Here is a 19,517-nt window from a genome sequence, read left to right on the forward strand (position 1 = left end):
CTAAACTGGGCTCATCTCTCACACACACACGCAAATTCCCTTAACGAACAGCCCTGCTGCCACAGGCCCATTTAGCCATCACCATCATGTGCTACTAGCACTCCGCTTGTCCGGTAGTATGGTTCTGAGCTAGGTTAGTTTATACTGAATGGCTTTTGTGGATGATTTTGATAACACATCTATCTCCATTTTGCCATTACTGTGTGTGTGCGTGTGCGTGTGTGTGCGCGCGTGCATGTGCGCGTGCTAGATAATACAGACTCCCCCATGACTGCGTCAGAAGAATGAGACAAACCATTATCACAGTGTGAGCCGTAATCACACTGCTATGGGCAGGGCTTGGCACTGTGACACACAGTCTCACTTTCTCACTCGACTGCTAATGGAAATAGAAATGGAAAAATGACACTTTTTCTTTGTCAGTAGATTTTATTTACATTTATCAAGACGTGAAATGAAACGCAGGGCCATGGCGCCTTAGCAGCAGCCTAAGCATCCTGTACCTTTATATCAATATTTTTTTTATCATGAATTCCTTTTTATGCCATTTTTTTCACCGACAATATATTTGTTTTAAGGACGTGTGGCAACCTGATGGGTTAGTTCCAGATGGAGTTGCCGATGCAGCTGTAAGAGACTCGATGGAGGGGAAAAGCATTTCGGATTTACCTTGAGAGGGAGTCCATGTGCCTAGCTTTGAGTCTGGTCAAGTTGATAAAAAAAAAAAGAACAATTAATCAGTAGCAGTGCGTGTGTAAAATCACTCAGGAAGCCAAGCCAGTAAAAATAAACTATAGTACAACGTTGTTTGCTCTATAACCCATTTGTTCATACACCACCGTGATATACAGTAAGGCCGTGACAACGCAAAGACAACAGTCACACAGTGGCGGAATAAATTCGACTACACGTACGTTTGTTTCATCACAAAACCCGGAAAGCGACATCTGTCCGGAGAAGTCCACAAAGCAAAATATTGAACGTAACAGACAGTTTTATGACCTGCAGCGTGGTGAAACAACTTCCTGTTTTCCACAGTTTACTAAACAAATACTGATTTATAACCATGTAGTTACCACAAGTCAGCCTAAAGACAAATGGAGCAACGCCTCTGCTATTCCAGCACCATTTCAATGGAAACATTTAAACATCATCAAATCAATAATACTACATTTTTATACTTAGTTTAATACACTGAAAACAAACTTAAAGATACCAAAAACTATTTCAAATCCAATCAAATCAAATTGTATTGGTCACATACACATGGTTAGCATATGTTAATCCGAGCATCGCGAAATGCTTGTGCTTCTAGTTCCGACAATGCAGTACCAACCAACGAGTAATCTTAACCTAACAATTCCAAAACTACTACCTTATACACACAAGTGTAAAGGGATAAATAATATGTACATAAAGATATATGAATGAGGGATGGTACAGAACGGCATAGGCAAGATGCAGTAGATGGTATCGAGTGCAGTATATACATATACATACAGTGCCTTGCGAAAGTATTCGGCCCCCTTGAACTTTGTGACCTTTTGCCACATTTCAGGCTTCAAACATAAAGATATAAAACTGTATTTTTTTGTGAAGAATCAACAACAAGTGGGACACAATCATGAAGTGGAACGACATTTATTGGATATTTCAAACTTTTTTAACAAATCAAAAACGGAAAAATTGGGCATGCAAAATTATTCAGCCCCTTTACTTTCAGTGCAGCAAACTCTCTCCAGAAGTTCAGTGAGGATCTCTGAATGATCCAATGTTGACCTAAATGACTAATGATGATAAATACAATCCACCTGTGTGTAATCAAGTCTCCGTATAAATGCACCTGCACTGTGATAGTCTCAGAGGTCTGTTAAAAGCGCAGAGAGCATCATGAAGAACAAGGAACACACCAGGCAGGTCCGAGATACTGTTGTGAAGAAGTTTAAAGCCGGATTTGGATACAAAAAGATTTCCCAAGCTTTAAACATCCCAAGGAGCACTGTGCAAGCGATAATATTGAAATGGAAGGAGTATCAGACCACTTCAAATCTACCAAGACCTGGCAGTCCCTCTAAACTTTCAGCTCATACAAGGAGAAGACTGATCAGAGATGCAGCCAAGAGGCCCATGATCACTCTGGATGAACTGCAGAGACGTAAAAGCAACACAGCTCATCACCCTGAACACACCATCCCCACTGTCAAACATGGTGGTGGCAGCATCATGGTTTGGGCCTGCTTTTCTTCAGCAGGGACAGGGACGATGGTTAAAATTGATGGGAAGATGGATGGAGCCAAATACAGGACCATTTTGGAAGAAAACCTGATGGAGTCTGCAAAAGACCTGAGACTGGGACGGAGATTTGTCTTCCAACAAGACAATGATCCAAAACATAAAGCAAAATCTACAATGGAATGGTTCAAAAATAAACATATCCAGGTGTTAGAATGGCCAAGTCAAAGTCCAGACCTGAATCCAATCGAGAGTCTGTGGAAAGAACTGAAAACTGCTGTTCACAAATGCTCTCCATCCAACCTCACTGAGCACGAGCAGTTTTGCAAGGAGGAATGGGAAAAAATGTCAGTCTCTCGATGTGCAAAACTGATAGAGACATACCCCAATCGACTTACAGCTGTAATCGCAGCAAAAGGTGGCGCTACAAAGTATTAACTTAAGGGGGCTGAATAATTTTGCACGCCCAATTTTTCAGTTTTTGATTTGTTAAAAAAGTTTGAAATATCCAATAAATGTCGTTCCACTTCATGATTGTGTCCCACTTGTTGTTGATTCTTCACAAAAAAATACAGTTTTATATCTTTATGTTTGAAGCCTGAAATGTGGCAAAAGGTTGCAAAGTTCAAGGGGGCCGCAAGGCACTGTATGAGACGAGTAATGTAGGGTATGTAAACATTATATTAAGTAGCATTGTTTAAAGTGGCTAGTGATATATTTTACATCAATTTCCATCAATTTCCATTATTAAAGTGGCTGGAGTTGAGTCAGTGTGTTGGCAGCAGCCACTCAATGTTAGTGGTGGCTGTTTAACAGTCTGATGGCCTTGAGATAGAAGCTGTTTTTCAGTCTCTCGGTCCCTGCTTTGATACACCTGTACTGACCTCGCCTTCTGGATGATAGTGGGGTGAACAGGCAATGGCTCGGGTGGTTGTTGTCCTTGATGATCTTTATGGCCTTCCTGTGACATCGGGTGGTGTAGGTGTCCTGGAGGGCAGGTAGTTTGCCCCCGGTGATGCTTTGTGCAGACCTCACTACCCTCTGGAGAGCCTTGCGGTTGTGGGCGGAGCAGTTGCCGTACCAGGCAGTGATACAGCCCGACAGGATGCTCTCGATTGTGCATCTGTAGATGTTTGTGAGTGCTTTTGCTTTTAGCTCAATCAATGTTGCTTAATATCATGTGGCTGTCCATGGTATTGATTTTACACACAAGTAAAATAAGAAATTGACTCACACTACTTGTAGACTAGTTGAACGCCAATGCCATCCTCCTCGTATTGCCAAAGCAGTCTATGGTCTGTCATATACTACGCTTTTAGTTTTTCCATAGGCTAGCAAGCATTTTAGCCACAGTAGGTAGCCTAACTTCCTCGCATGGGCAAAAATGAACCAGCTAAATTAGCTAGCTAGTTAACGTGAGCTTACCAGGCTACATCTAGGCTACATATTGAACTTCAGTCATCTCAGGCCAGTGGCACAATATATTCATTTATGGTTAGATCATAATCATTGGCCTGTACAGAGCATTATGTCAAAACCACAAGTCCAAATCCACATCTCCATCCACGGCTTAGGAAAGTAACGATTTTAGCAAGCTAGGTACTGCAGGTTAACACAAGCAGACATGAAACAGACACGTTTGTCTGACAATGATGACGTTTTGATTAGGATGTGATTTGATTGGTGTGAAGCCAAATCCAAACTGGCTGCCCTTGGGGGGAATTTTGCTGTGCCAGGAGAACCCACAGTTGAGCTCAGCTCAACACTGATAGGCTAATTATTTTTAAATCGTTTTTTCAAGGGAGGCCAAATGCTTGCTGGCATCAATCAATCGAATGCTACGGGCGGACACATGTCATACTCTTTTGTTCCAGACAGCATCAGATACATGGGCTACACATACTGAGACAGAGGGGCGCTGTTTCCCTCACTCGGATGATTTCTCCGGTGAGATTCAGCCACTAGCGAATTGACGGAAAATTATGAAAACACAGAGAGACGAAAGATCAATTATTATGATTATTTATTTATTTCATTGGTATTTGGGGAAGTCTGGCTTCCCTTGGCATCCATGAACACACGCCACTGCAATTAATGTGGCTAATTCATATAATCAGAATCCACCACAGCGTTAATTAAGACTGAAGCTGGCAAGTCATTTGTTTAATTGGCTAGCTAGCTAACGTTAGCTGGTCGAGGATGGAGAGAATCCGAAAGCAAGACGGCAGTGGTGTGCTGCGATGAGGATTGTAGGGAGGACAAAGTTACAAGGCTGCTCTTGAACTATTATTGAAATGTGGTGTGCTTTCTGGCACCACTTTGTGACTGCCATAGCATCGTCCAAGTGAGGACTTCATTTTTGGGGTAGTGAAGTTAGCTAGCTAACTACCTACTTACTACAGAGTCCATGAACTGCAGTGGCTTAGCCACAACTTCATCCGACTGAGACACCTTAATGAGACTGCGTTTCCTACCCTGCCTACGGACTTTCTCTCCCCACTTGACCACCTCCCTCAGATGACCACTCTAACGACTGTCCATTTCATGATGTTGTGATGTTGTTTTTCTCAATTACTTGTCTTTTTTTTTTTAGTGCTTTGAAGCGCTTTTGAGATTCTTTGAAAAGCACTATATAAATTGAATAAATGATTATTGTCATTTGTATTATTACTTGCACAATGCAAATAAGATATGAGTTGTGTCATAGGTCTACACACGTCAGACTAACACAGTAAATTGCTGTTTTATTTGAGGAAATGCCTTCGGAAAGTATTCAGACCCCTTGGATTTTTCCACATTTTAATACGTTACAGCCTCATTCTAAAATGGATTAAATCAAATTTAAAATTTAAAAAAAAAATAATAATAATAAAGTGCCATGGGATCTTTAATGACCTCAGAGAGTCAGGACACCCGTTTAACGTCCCAGCCAAAAGACGGCACCCTACACAGGGCAGTGTCCCCAATCACTGCCCTGGGGCATTGGGATATGTTTTAGACCAGAGGATAGAGTGCCTCCTACTGGCCCTCCAACACCACTTCCAGCAGCATGTGGTCTCCCGTCTAGGGACTGCTCTGCTTAGCTTCAGAAGCAAGCCAGCAGTGGTATGCAGGGTGGTATGCTGCTGGCTTAGCAACTGCAGTGTCTTCTGGGAGTTGTAGTCTCATCTCAACATGTTCTCTCTTCCTGTTTTGCTGTAGGACTTCCTGACTGACCTGATGATGTCAGAGGTGGACCGGTGTGGGGAGAACGAGCACCTGATCTTCCGAGAGAACACCCTGGCCACCAAGGCTATAGAGGAGTACCTCAAACTGGTGGGGCAGAAGTACCTGCAGGACGCACTTGGTAAGTCTGTCTGTCTGTATGTATCTGTCTGCCTGCCTCGTTTTCTGAATGTCTGCCTTCCTGTCTTCTCCAGCCTCTCTATGTCTTCAGTTATAGGAGAGGAGAGATAAAGCTATTGGAGACGATGTATGTGGTAGCATCTGCTGTACAGATGAGGAGGATGGGGCTGTAGATATGGTCTTTGTATTCAGCTGTAGGAGATGGCTGTAGAGATGACTGCTCCAGTCTGTGGACCGTGACATTTCCCTTCAGCGCAGGCCACCCTCTGGAGGAGAGAAGATAAATAATGTTTATCTCTCTAATGCCTGCCTTCAAGCCGTCAAGTCTTGACACTATTAATCAAACAAGCATGAATTCATAGAATGCTTGGGAATGACATAGAGTAAGGCCATTTGTGAATATTCTATAGCATTATAGAGTGGAATAGCGGCCGTGCGTTTGGACAGTTAATAGACACTGCGGTAAATAACGCCTAATTAAAAACCATCTGTCTCCACCGGGAAAAAATGGAGAGGAGAGGTCGGTCACTCACCCACTCCTCCAATGACCTGACATCCTCCAAGCAGCGAGCTAACGTTAGGCTCTCGGTTTCTAGCTTGCTAAATAAATAGCTAAATAAATAGCTAAATCAATAGATATGCTAGCCTATTAGCCATGTTGACTGACTTGTGATCATTGCCCTTGGTAGTTTGATTGTATTGACATTCCCAGCCTTAGTTACATCAATCTGTTTTTGTCCAAAATATTGAGTAATTGAAACTGAAACAGTGGAACCCGAATGGGTGGAAGCAACAAACAACATACAAGCCAGCTGTGATTTACAACCTGATAGCAATATTTTATATTGATCATCATGTCTGATATTATGATTGTCTGTTTGTTTCATATCTGCAAAGTAGTTCAAACGCTGCCAGTTCCACTTTAAGTTCAGATGTGGCAAATGAGTAGGCGCGGTCAACACACTTAACACGATAGGGGAAAGAGTTTTGTTGATGCTGAGAAGAATGGAATGGATATGTTTTTTAAATAACATTATTAGAACGTTCCCTGAACGTTACTAAAGTTTTCTTGTTGTTTTTGTTGAGAGTTTTCTTAACGTTCCGGAACAATTTGAGAACATGGCTTTAAATAGAACCATAAGGAAACCTGTAGGAAACATTATGCTGAAGTACTGAAATTCCGACAGAAGAACGTTGTTTTTTAACATTCTCAGAAATATTTGACGACATTCTCAATGTTGTGCCGTCTTTCGGAGAACGTTCCTATAACATTACCAAAATTGAAATTAAATATAACCATCTTTTAAGTTTTAGGAAATGTTCTGTTAAAGTAATGAAATACCAAATGTTTTAGATAGTTCATAGTAAAGAGCTTACTGAGCTGTAGTAGAGGTCAAAGGTCATTGAGGTGTAGTGGAGGTCTTAAGGCAGAGAAGGCCCAACCCTCCTGTACACAGTACTTTCTTTTTTTTCCCCTTCCCTATCTCACTCTCCCTTTCTCTACCATAAGGTTAGTGTTGTGTTATTGTTTGGCCGTGGTCCCGGCGATAAGCCTGGTGCATGTTGCTGTATTTACCTCATCCAGTCTGATTTAGAAACGTACACAGAAGCAGTTTTAGCTGCAGAAAAGCACACGCCCTCCCTGCAAATGCTCTTTCTTTTTCCATCCCTCTCTCATTTCCCTCTCTGTGTATAGATCTAAAAGGTCTGTCTGTCTGTCTGTCTTTATTTCTGGGGTTGTGTTAAGAATATATTGGGGCCTCAGTGAATCATCCATGTGTGTATTCCTTGGAGCTAATGTGCTTTGAAGCCTACCGTAGGTGAATAATGGAATCTCATCGCTGCCAAAGATGAACTGGTTCTGGTCTGCCATGCAGGGGTGGCATAAGGATGACCAGGAGTAGGGAAGGGAGATGGGGAGGGAGAGAGACAGACAAACTGTACAGGGGAAGTGATTACACCTTTATCACTGTCAAACTACGGATGAGATCTTCTTTTTATAGTCTTACCACATCCACTCTCTCGTTCTTTCTCTCTCTCGCTCTCCTCCCTCACTCTCTCTCTCTCTCTTCCTCTCTTGTTCTCCTTCATATGGGAAGGACAAAGTTGACAGGAAGGGGGAGAGAGAGGGGGGTGTTTGTGGAACGTTGATGGAGCGTTGTCTGAAGCGCATGAACATCAGTTGTGTTACCTGGGATGACCTGGGTCTCTGACTCAGGTTCACTCAGGGTTCTTATTGTTGGTTGACATATTGTTGGTCTGAAGTGATGTATTGCTTATGGTATGCTGTTATGGTATGCTGTTATGGTATGCTGTTATGGTATGCTGTTATGGTATGCTGTTATGGTATGCTGTTATGGTATGCTGTTATGGTATGCTGTTATGGTATGCTGTTATGGTATGATGTTATGGTATGCTGTTATGGTATGCTGTTATGGTATGCTGTTATGGTATGCTGTTATGGTATGATGTTATGGTATGCTGTTATGATGTGATGTTTTGAATTGAGACACTGTAATTCTTTCAGCGATTCAGTTTCACTTTAATTTTAAAAAATCCCAGCGGTCAATAGCAAAAACAGCCCCCTGGTGGTCAATCATTATAACTACCCCCAGACACAAACTGTTTACTGAATGAATGAATGCTTGTGTCTGAATTAATGAATGTTTGTGTCTGAATTAATGAATGTTTGTGTCTGAATTCATGAATGTTTTGTGTCTGAATTAATGTTTGTCTGAATGGATGAATGTTTGTGTCTCGTCACTCACCTGTCTCTCTCTCCAACCCTGTTGACTCTCCGTACTGGCTGAATGTCCGTGTCTGACTGTCTCCCTCTCCAACCCAGTTGACTCTCCGTACTGGCTGAATGTCCGTGTCTGACTGTCTCCCTCTCCAACCCCGTTGACTCTCCGTACTGGCTGAATGTCCGTGTCTGACTGTCTCCCTCTCCAACCCCGTTGACTCTCCGTACTGGCTGAATGTCCGTGTCTGACTGTCTCCCTCTCCAACCCCGTTGACTCTCCGTACTGGCTGAATGTCTGTGTCTGACTGTCTCCCTCTCCAACCCCGTTGACTCTCCGTACTGGCTGAATGTCCGTGTCTGACTGTCTCCTTCTCCAACCCCGTTGACTCTCCGTACTGGCTGAATGTCCGTGTCTGACTGTCTCCCTCTCCAACCCAGTTGACTCTCCGTACTGGCTGAATGTCCGTGTCTGACTGTCTCCCTCTCCAACCCCGTTGACTCTCCGTACTGGCTGAATGTCCGTGTCTGACTGTCTCCCTCTCCAACCCCGTTGACTCTCCGTACTGGCTGAATGTCCGTGTCTGACTGTCTCCCTCTCCAACCCCGTTGACTCTCCTTACTGGCTGAATGTCCGTGTCTGACTGTCTCCCTCTCCAACCCCGTTGACTCTCCGTACTGGCTGAATGTCCGTGTCTGACTGTCTCCCTCTCCAACCCTGTTGACTCTCCGTACTGGCTGAATGTCCGTGTCTGACTGTCTCCCTCTCCAACCCTGTTGACTCTCCGTACTGGCTGAATGTCCGTGTCTGACTGTCTCCCTTTCTCTCTCTCTCCCTGTGTTACAGGTGAGTTTATCAAGGCGCTGTATGAGTCAGATGAGAACTGTGAGGTGGACCCATCCAAGTGTTCGTCCAATGACCTGCAGGAGCACCAGAGCAACTTGAAGATGTGCTGCGAGCTGGCCTTCTGCAAGATCATCAACTCCTACTGGTAACTACTGGGACACCGGGCCACAATACACTACCATTTATCTCTCATGACATTTTAGGAACCACAGTTACCACAGGGAACAGCACACTGTCTAATCTCCTCCCTAACGTTGTTGATACGTCCCCCTCCCTGGCAGTGTGTTTCCACGGGAACTGAAGGAGGTGTTTGCGTCGTGGCGACAGGAGTGCAGTAGCCGGGGCCGACCGGACATCAGCGAGCGGCTGATCAGCGCGTCTCTGTTCCTGCGCTTCCTGTGCCCGGCCGTTATGTCCCCGTCGCTTTTCAACCTGATGCAGGAGTACCCTGACGACCGCACCGCACGCACACTCACGCTCATCGCCAAGGTCACCCAGAACCTGGCCAACTTCACCAAGTGAGTGTGTGTTGACGGCGTGTGTGTGTTGACGTCGTCCGTTTTCACTGTGTTTGTGTGTGTGCATGCGTGCGAGAGAGAGAGAGAGCGTGTTTTCTATACGCAGGCACTCACTCTCCCCCCTCTCTCCCTCTCGCTTTCTTTTTCTCTCCCTGCATCCCAGGTTTGGCAGTAAGGAGGAGTACATGTCCTTTATGAACCAGTTCCTGGAGCACGAGTGGACCAACATGCAGCGCTTCCTGCTGGAGATCTCTAACCCAGAGACCATCTCGAACACAGCAGGGTTCGAAGGTTACATCGACCTGGGACGGGAGCTGTCCACCCTGCACAACCTGCTGTCAGAGGTCGTCTCTACCATGGACCAGGTAGGGCTGACAACCGGGGGAGGGGGGGGGGGGGGACAATGAATACAAGGGACATTTTGTCATTCGTTCATATACACTTGCACACTCGTTTTTTCAAGAACTGAAAGGAGAGTTTGTCCTGACCTCTCAAGGCCCCAGCTATAAGTGGATTTTCATGATCGGAATTGTCCAAGAACAATTCTGAGACCTGGTGAAAGCCTATATAACTAGGCCCCCGGACCTTTTCTCTGGTCAGGTCATGTAGTCAGGAAAAACCTCTGGCCCTAATTAAATACGTACTTTGAAAGTACATACTTAATAATGCTGTGGTGCATGATCACTACCCTTCAGTGTTTAATGATGTACAGGGTGCATTAGCATGTTTACCGAACAACATTCACCAATGTGTACAGCACACTATTGCTTATATAATACAACTACCGCTACCACTCTCTGTCAATGAGAGTGCACTATTGGTGTGCTCTGACTTGCAAATGGATTTGCTGGGGCACCTAGTGCATAAGCCATGGTTCCGTATGGAGAGCCATCCCAGCGTGGTAATTACTAGGTACATTTGGGGTCAAAACCCATATAGACTCCATTTGTATGTGTGTGTGCTCCATCCGATCCTCAGAGAACAACACGCTTCCTTTTATTTCAATAAAAAAAAATAAACTCCTGTCTGTCCCCGTTCGACATCAAGTCCTCCCAGGCTCGGATTCATTATTCAAACTGAAGGGCATAATTAGAGTAAGATTAGCACTCTGTAATTGGAAAAATAATACGCCATCGAGCAGCTGACTGACTGACACCGACACGGGGACGGACATTTTGGAGGAAAATAAGTTGCCGTCTCATCTGCGATCCAAGGTTTCAGTTAGTGCCTATAAAAGTTGCAGCAGCACCACACGAAATGCTTAAAAGGGCTTCATATATAGTGGAGTAGAAGACTGTGAAGAATGCCATTAATACAGAGTGAGCCTAAGTAGGATGACGTTTGCCCCCAAGCCTAGACACTGATCTAATGTCAGTCTTGTCAGTCTAATGTCTTCCGTACCCCACCGCCCTGATTAATTATTAGGATTGCAGGAGGTGGAAGTGGATCTCAGATCTGTGCTTAAAGGCCTCAACTTTTCTACTGCGCTACCCTCACCCCTGACCCCATCTCTGACTTTGAACCTTTTGCCCCTCAGACCTCCGCCTCCAAACTGGGGCCTCTACCCAGGATCCTCCGGGAGGTGAACACAGCGCTGACCAACCCGTCCAGTATGACCATGACCATGACCGCTCCGTCCCCCTCTGACCGTACAGGGTCTCCGCCCAACACCGGGGCAGGCTGCAGCATCTCCACCGGCCTGCAGAAGATGGTCATCGACAATGACCTCTCAGGGTAAGGACAGGGTGAGGGTAAAGGTTAGGAGGAACAAACAAAAGGAAACGGTATGGGTATGGGTAGGGATGATTAAGGTGGTCAAAGTTTGCTCTTCTAATTTCATGTGAGATAAAAGATCATGACAATCTCTTTTGAAGGTCAACAAATGAAGAATGATAATGACGATCTCTTGTAAAGTTCATTTCTTTGTTAGGTGAATGAGATGACGGTCATTGTTGTCTATTGTGTTCAACAGCGGTCCAGGATCAATCGGTATAATTAGCCACTGTCGTCGTCGCGCACCCCCCTTATCAGACCACGCTATGGTGTGTCGACCCAGCCACAGTCCCTGTCCTGTCCCCTCCATTCCCTCCTTATCAGGCTGGCAGAGAACCTGTAACCCCAGTCAGATTTATGGAGGCTGGAGTGAATACGACTAGCATTCTAGCAGTCTTTCTTAATTACATCCCATTCACACAGAGGGAGGGAGGGAGGGAGTGATATAGACAGAGGAGAGAGAGAAAGCAGCAGAGAGAGAGACAGTGAGAGAGAGAGATTATGGGGACATAAATCGTGGCTGTCAAGGTAATCGTCTCCAGACAATAAAGCTTCTGACTGGGTGGTGGAGGAAAGGAGAGGAGGAGGAGGAGGGGAGGGGAGGAGAGAATGAGTGGGGATCACTTAACTTCTCCCTATGACTCACATCCTCACCTGCTGCTGGTTTGCTGTTTTTATACCATGTGTCCTGTTGTGTAGGGTGAGTGTTCATTGGGATTTCACACTTAACTGTTTCTCATGTGTGGGCTGAAGGGTTTGACTGGTCATTTTTCATGTCTGTCAGGGTCAATAGATACAGCTGTGTACAACTGTTTTACAGAATAGTCAAAACCTCTCTATCTTTGCCATTCCTCCTTTTTACCTCCTGCTCCTCTTCCCCTCAACCCCCCCCCCCCCCCCTCTCAGGTTGGTGGACTTCACCAGGTTACCCTCCCCGACCCCGGAGAACAAGGACCTTTTCTTCGTCACCAGGAATTCTGGGATCCACCCCTCCCCGGCCCGCAGCTCTAGCTACTCCGAGTCCAATGAACCTGAGCTGGGCATGGCCAACGGCAGCAAAAGCCTTTCCATGGTGGACCTCCAGGACCCCCGCATCTTAGAGGGCAGCCCCTCAGACGGACTGGGAGAGGGCATCGTTCCTGGGGGAGTGTGGTCGGCCCGGACCCCCCAGGGTAACATCATTGGAGGTCCTACACTGAGGAGGCCGGTCCAGACCCCCACCACCCCTGGGTCGGAGAGTGCCCCAGGCAGGTCGGCTCAGCTTCTGGCCCCCCTGTCCTTCCAGAACCCCGTCTACCAGATGGCGGCAGGGCTGCCAGTGTCGCCGCGAGGCATGGCCGACTCAGGCTCCGAGTGCCACAGCTCCCACAGTTCCCACAGCAACAATGAGGACGGGCTGGGAGGAGGAGGGAAACACAACACCTTCCTGAACCACGGAGGAGGAGGTGGTGGTGGGGGGAGTAGCGGGGAGGAGTATGCACGTCGTTCGGGGGAGTTTGTAGGCACGCGGAGGCAGCTGTCACTCACAGAGGCCCAGCCCACCATGCCCAGACAAAACAACGCCGGCCCCCAGCGCAGGATAGACCAGCCCCCTCCGCAGACCACCGTCACCAGGGGCCGCACGCCGCCGAACCTGCTCAACAGCGGGCCCTACCCGCGCCCCTCCAGCGGCAGCATGATGTCATCATCGCCCGACTGGCCCGGCAGTGGTGCGCGGCTACGGCAACAGTCGTCGTCATCAAAAGGAGACAGCCCTGAGACCAAGCAGAGAGCCCAGCACAAACAGGTCAGGCAACGTACGCTTGTTTAAATGACTGTCTATGGGGATAGCTGTTACAGCGTGGTCCTTGGCTGGCAGTCATGTTGGTAACTTCAAAATTGGCTTTCAGAATGGTTTTTTAACGGATCACCGTTGAAACATGGTCACTTGTCTCTTAATGAGTTCTCAGGCTAAATACGGCTTTACAGTGCCTTGCGAAAGTATTCGGCCCCCTTGAACTTTGCAACGTTTTGCCACATTTCAAACTTCAAACATAAAGATATAAAACTGTATTTTTTTGTGAAGAATCAACAACAAGTGGGACACAATCATGAAGTGGAACGACATTTATTGGATATTTCAAACTTTTTTAACAAATCAAAAACTGAAAAATTGGGCGTGCAAAATTATTCAGCCCCCTTAAGTTAATACTTTGTAGCGCCACCTTTTGCTGCGATTACAGCTGTAAGTCGCTTGGGGTATGTCTCTATCAGTTTTGCACATCGAGAGACTGAAATGGTTTCCCATTCCTCCTTGCAAAACAGCTCGAGCTCAGTGAGGTTGGATGGAGAGCATTTGTGAACAGCAGTTTTCAGTACTTTCCACAGATTCTCGATTGGATTCAGGTCTGGACTTTGACTTGGCCATTCTAACACCTGGATATGTTTATTTTTGAACCATTCCATTGTAGTTTTTGCTTTATGTTTTGGATCATTGTCTTGTTGGAAGACAAATCTCCGTCCCAGTCTCAGGTCTTTTGCAGACTCCATCAGGTTTTCTTCCAGAATGGTCCTGTATTTGGCTCCATCCATCTTCCCATCAATTTTAACCATCTTCCCTGTCCCTGCTGAAGAAAAGCAGGCCCAAACCATGATGCTGCCACCACCATGTTTGACAGTGGGGATGGTGTGTTCAGCTGTGTTGCTTTTACGCCAAACATAACGTTTTGCATTGTTGCCAAAAAGTTCAATTTTGGTTTCATCTGACCAGAGCACCTTCTTCCACATGTTTGGTGTGTCTCCCAGGTGGCTTGTGGCAAACTTTAAACAACACTTTTTATGGATATCTTTAAGAAATGGCTTTCTTCTTGCCATTCTTCCATAAAGGCCAGATTTGTGCAATATATGACTGATTGTTGTCCTATGGACAGAGTCTCCCACCTCAGCTGTAGATCTCTGCAGTTCATCCAGAGTGATCATGGGCCTCTTGGCTGCATCTCTGATCAGTCTTCTCCTTGTATGAGCTGAAAGTTTAGAGGGACGGCCAGGTCTTGGTAGATTTGCAGTGGTCTGATACTCCTTCCATTTCAATATTATCGCTTGCAAAGTGCTCCTTGGGATGTTTAAAGCTTGGGAAATCTTTTTGTATCCAAATCCGGCTTTAAACTTTTTCACAACAGTATCTCGGACCTGCCTGGTGTGTTCCTTGTTCTTCATGATGCTCTCTGCGCTTTTGACAGACCTCTGAGACTATCACAGTGCAGGTGCATTTATACGGAGACTTGATTACACACAGGTGGATTGTATTTATCATCATTAGTCATTTAGGTCAACATTGGATCATTCAGAGATCCTCACTGAACTTCTGGAGAGAGTTTGCTGCACTGAAAGTAAAGGGGCTGAATAATTTTGCACGCCCAATTTCTCAGTTTTTGATTTGTTAAAAAAGTTTGAAATATCCAATTAATGTCGTTCCACTTCATGATTGTGTCCCACTTGTTGTTGATTCTTCACAAAAAAATACAGTTTTATATCTTTATGTTTGAAGCCTGAAATGTGGCAAAAGGTCGCAAAGTTCAAGGGGGCCGAATACTTTCGCAAGGCACTGTAAATGAACAAATGACGCAGTGTCACCGAAAGCTTCCATTAACACCACTTCATCCCCACATGCGCTGCATGTTGACGAGGCCTCTATGTCCGGTGGGTGGTGCCTGAGCTCTCAGTTGATTCTAGTCGTCGGAGCAGCCAGCGTGTCATGGCCGTAAACGCCACGCTCAACGTCTCCACCGCTTACACGTGGAAGTCTAGTAGCACGGGGTCACAGGTAGAGTGATGGATGCAGGCGTAGGTCTATTGTTTCCTGCTTTCGTACTGGCGCATCGAGATAGACAGGCTAGTTTGTTTATTAGTTAGTTGTTTTTTTGGGGTTGGTGGGTTGTGTGGCTGTGTGTCTCTCGCTGTTGGGACTGGGAGTTGTTCTAGTGTGTCTATAATTGATCTGCTGGCATCCTCGGGCTGTTAAAGATGACCTCATAGTCAGCAGGTCACCATCGACCAGGCTGGCTGTTCGATGGTTTCCCCCCCGGTGATCTCTGGCCTCAAGGTGACAGGAAGGACATTTACATTCCCAGTTTCTCGCAATACCCCCCCCGGCTTAGTGATTGACTGATTGGTGTAGCCCGAGGGTTAATGGGGTCGTAATGGAAACCAGACAGACACCATGCGCGCTCTACTGGGATTTGTTAAGCATGTTGTTTTGAATGTCTTCCTTCCTTCCTTCCTCTCTGAACTCCATTAGAGATACATAGCAGGGGGATTGGAGCGAGACATTGAGAAGGAAATCAATTGCTTGATTGAGTCGCTGTCTGGCTACACTGACTGGGTTTCAGCTGTGTCTGGAGATGCATGTATTTTTAATAGAGCTCGGTGCTTTATATACTGACAAGATTGCAACTGTAGTTCTCATCCGTGCAACACAGCTGTAATCAAACCTGGCTAGGTTCTGAGTTTACGAAATGATCCTGTCTCTGTCATGTCGATAGGCTGCTGTGCATGTCGCCGAACATCACATGAATATGTCGCTACCTAACTGACTGACTTACTAACACTGTATATTCAGTAGAAATCTCTTGTCTGTCTTGACCTTGGTATTCTTCTGAGAAGTGTCCAAGGACAATGACATGACAGTGTGAGGTTTGAATTCATTCAGCACAGCATATCTGAGATTCAAATGAATATGGTCAATGTTTCAGTTCCAAAGAGTGTTTTGGACTTTGTCTGTGAAACGACCCCACTGTTCCTCCCCTCCCTTCACAGTCCAAAGGCTCCATCTCCCTCTGACCAACTGTCAGTCACCTTAACTGACACATGTAATGACACACACACACACACACACACACACACACACACACACACACACTCTCACTCATACACACACACACACTCTCACTCATACACACACACGCTCGCTCTCTATCTCACACTCAAACACACTTTGCTCTAGTGATCACATCTGTTCGTCACGTTCCCATGCACATTCCATGCTCATTCCGGTGTGTATGTAATCTGTATGTCGGCGTGTGTGCACCGTATGCTGGTGTGTGTGTGTACCGTATGACGTGTGTGGGCGTCCCACTCGACTCAGCTCATGTGTGTGTGTGTTGTGTTGGTTCCACTAGGCCCCCTCCCCAATGAACCCCAATGCGCTGGACCGTACGGCTGCCTGGCTGTTGAATATGAATGTGCAGTATGTAGACCATGAGGGGATGGACCCCGAGTTCAGAAACAGAGAGGATCTCACTCTGGCCGAGAAGGTAACGTCCAACTCCCAAACCAACCTTAACCCTCTCTCAACCTCCCTTTTACCCCCCGGTCCTCAGCACCCATCCTCTACCTCTCCGACCTAACCCTCAACTGTAAACACTACCTCACTCCCTGTAACCAGTACTCTCTCTACTCCCCTCAACTCCCAATGCCAAGACCTCCTTCCTACCCTAAAGCTTTTCCCCCTTACAACTTACAATCACAGTAACCCAGCATCTCTAATAACAATACTCTGAATGGTCAAAGGATTTCAACTTTAAGGTATTCTCTTTTGTAATATTGTGTGTGTGTGTGTGTGTGTGTGTGTGTGTGTGTGTGTGTGTGGGGTTATGCTTCCTGCTGCTTATTCACTTGCTTGTCATCCCACCAGCGCATCTCATTGGCTCTCAGCTCCTCATGCTTTGACTGGCCGTCACTCCTCGGCTGCACATGATTCATACATGATTGTTGGAGCTCTATCAAAGCGCTGAGGAAAATGGAGCGTGCATAACCAACACACGATCAATAACTAACTCCTGCTTTGAAGGGATCCTTCAGAAGACGTTTTAAAACTACACACACACAAAAAGAAATCTGGGTTCCTCAAGGGGATGGTTCTATGTGGAACCATAGTGACTCAAATAAACCTTTGAGTTCTCCGATGGTTCTTCACAGTTCACAAAATAGTTCTTTGCTCTTTTAGTGATAATTAAAATGTAGGGGAGGTGGCTCACTAAAATTCTTTGGGGGTGTGGTTTGCGTACCGCTCTTTTTGTGCAACTGTGAGTGAGAGTGTCATTCCAGTTTAAGTAATGTGTTTTAATGCCGTTACATGTTATATAAGACTATGACCAGTGACGCTGTCTTGTGAAACACTCCAGGATGGCCTTGTGTCAATTGAGTCTGGTTGACAAAATCAGTCCTTGCGTTCTCAATTCTCTCCTCAGGGACACCCAGCTGTTTCAAAGGTAGCACACTCGATTCAACTTGTCAATTAACACAATCATAACACCTATGGAATTTTAACAATATAATGTGGCTGATAGAAAACCCTGTGGTTCTTCAAAAGGACCTATAAAGAACCATTTAAAAAAGGGGTTGGAACCATAGCGGAACCCTTTTTGTGTGCTTTATAGATCCTTAGGAAAGGGTGTTCTTTATACCACCATACAGGTTCCATTTAGAACCCCTATCTGGTACTATTTAGAACCATTATTGTTTAGTGCGTACCCTTAAATGCACCTGCAGGATCCAGGATGTGTTTTATTAAAGGGATTTGCTTCTGCGCCTCGTTTCTCCCAGCCAGCACAAACTCTCTCTTCTCCAGTACCGTTCACAGGTCCGTCTTCTCCCTCTCATCCCTCCGTCTATTCCCTCTCATCCCTCCGTCTTCTCCCTCTCATCCCTCCGTCTTCTCCCTCTCATCCCTACGTCTATTCCCTCTCTTCCTTCTTCTTCTGGAACAGTGCTCAGCTTAAGTCCCCTCACAGGCCCAGGTTTAGAGGTTAGGGATCAAAGGCAAGGGCTGGTGGGATTTGGGACATGGAAGGAATGGAAACTTATCCCTCCCAGGAGTACTGGTGGCTTAGAAAAGTTTGACGTTTCACTATGAGTGTTGGCTAATGGGTACTTATAGTCTTCCACACTTCCAGCGCTTTTTATAATCCTGACTCGTGCGAGTTTCAGTTTCCCTTCAATATTTGACCATGTAAAAACGTGAAGCCAGGTGGACCAAAAAAATAACGAATCAGATGAGATGCAGAAATTGTGTGACAAGGAGGTGGATACACCTGTCAAGGTCTACCGGAGGACCACTTTGATGAGGAGGACAATGACAGTGGTGGTCATGTTGACGGTTAATGCCCTCCTTAACCTAGAAATAACAGGACAATTGAATGGGCTAGTATGGGTCGGCACCATTTGAAACAGTTATCGGGTTGGCACTGTTGATGATGATGATAATAATACAAATTCTGACTCTCTCTCTCTCTCTCCAGTACCAGCAGGAGATCGTGGTCCTCCAGGAGAAGCTGCGTGTTTCGGTCCAGAAGCTGGAGGAGTACGAGGCTCGTCTGAAGGGCCAGGATGACGGAGGTCCGAAGGTTCTGATGGAGTACCAGGCACGGCTGGAGGAGTCTGAGGAACGCCTGAGACGACAGCAGGACGACAAGGACCTCCAGATGAAGGGTATTATCAGCAGGTACGTCTGGCGTGGGGGATCAGACCCTTTCCCGACAGCCCGGTGAATGTAGAGTGGAGGGATGGAGATAACGTCAGAGGTAGAGGTAGAGAGAGAGAGAGAGAGAGAAAGTTCAAACTACAGGCTGATTTGACCTAGGTTTTGTAGAGACACAAGGGACCTCAAGAGTTAACCATCCCTGTGAGTGGGGTTCATGCCTCATATTTCCATGCTTTAACAGAGAAGTGAGATATGTTAGAAGCTTTGTGCAGCAGAGATCTGGAAACAAAAAGGTGAGAAATGAAGTGATCCACGGGAATTTCGAGAGGTCCAGCCGACCTTCTGATAAAGGATGCGGTGATGAGCATTAAACCGGTCACCTGTGACAAAGTGAAGCGGGTGGTGGTGGAATAAAATGGAAGGGGAGAGAGAGATGGGGGATGTTATCTGCTGTGTTTTCCTGATGTTATCTGCTGGTCTGTGATGTCAGGAGACACAACGCTTCCCTGTTCCCGTCAGATCCTTATCACACTGCACTCTGCTGTTAGAGCCTACACACACACACACGCACACACACACACAAGCACACAACTCACACACATC

At 46.0% G+C, this 19,517-nt stretch overlaps 1 protein-coding gene across 5 annotated transcripts in view; it reads left to right on the forward strand.

Annotated features, from left to right (window-relative positions):
• Positions 1–19,517, forward strand: part of LOC110509315 (disabled homolog 2-interacting protein) — a 205,112-nt gene that overhangs the window by 179,638 nt on the left and 5,957 nt on the right. For 4 of the 5 annotated variants that reach the window (XM_036968136.1, XM_036968133.1, XM_036968137.1 and 1 more), the window contains 8 exons: positions 5,434–5,578; positions 9,165–9,309; positions 9,446–9,682; positions 9,846–10,047; positions 11,220–11,416; positions 12,362–13,241; positions 16,612–16,746; positions 18,733–18,935. In XM_036968136.1, coding sequence (XP_036824031.1) covers positions 5,434–5,578; positions 9,165–9,309; positions 9,446–9,682; positions 9,846–10,047; positions 11,220–11,416; positions 12,362–13,241; positions 16,612–16,746; positions 18,733–18,935 — 2,144 coding nt within the window. The remainder of the gene's footprint in view (positions 1–5,433; positions 5,579–9,164; positions 9,310–9,445; positions 9,683–9,845; positions 10,048–11,219; positions 11,417–12,361; positions 13,242–16,611; positions 16,747–18,732; positions 18,936–19,517) is intronic. The other variant, XM_036968135.1, reaches the window with a different exon arrangement.

Source organism: Oncorhynchus mykiss, chromosome Y (genome assembly GCF_013265735.2).
Source record: "Oncorhynchus mykiss isolate Arlee chromosome Y, USDA_OmykA_1.1, whole genome shotgun sequence".
Lineage (NCBI taxonomy): Eukaryota > Metazoa > Chordata > Actinopteri > Salmoniformes > Salmonidae > Oncorhynchus > Oncorhynchus mykiss.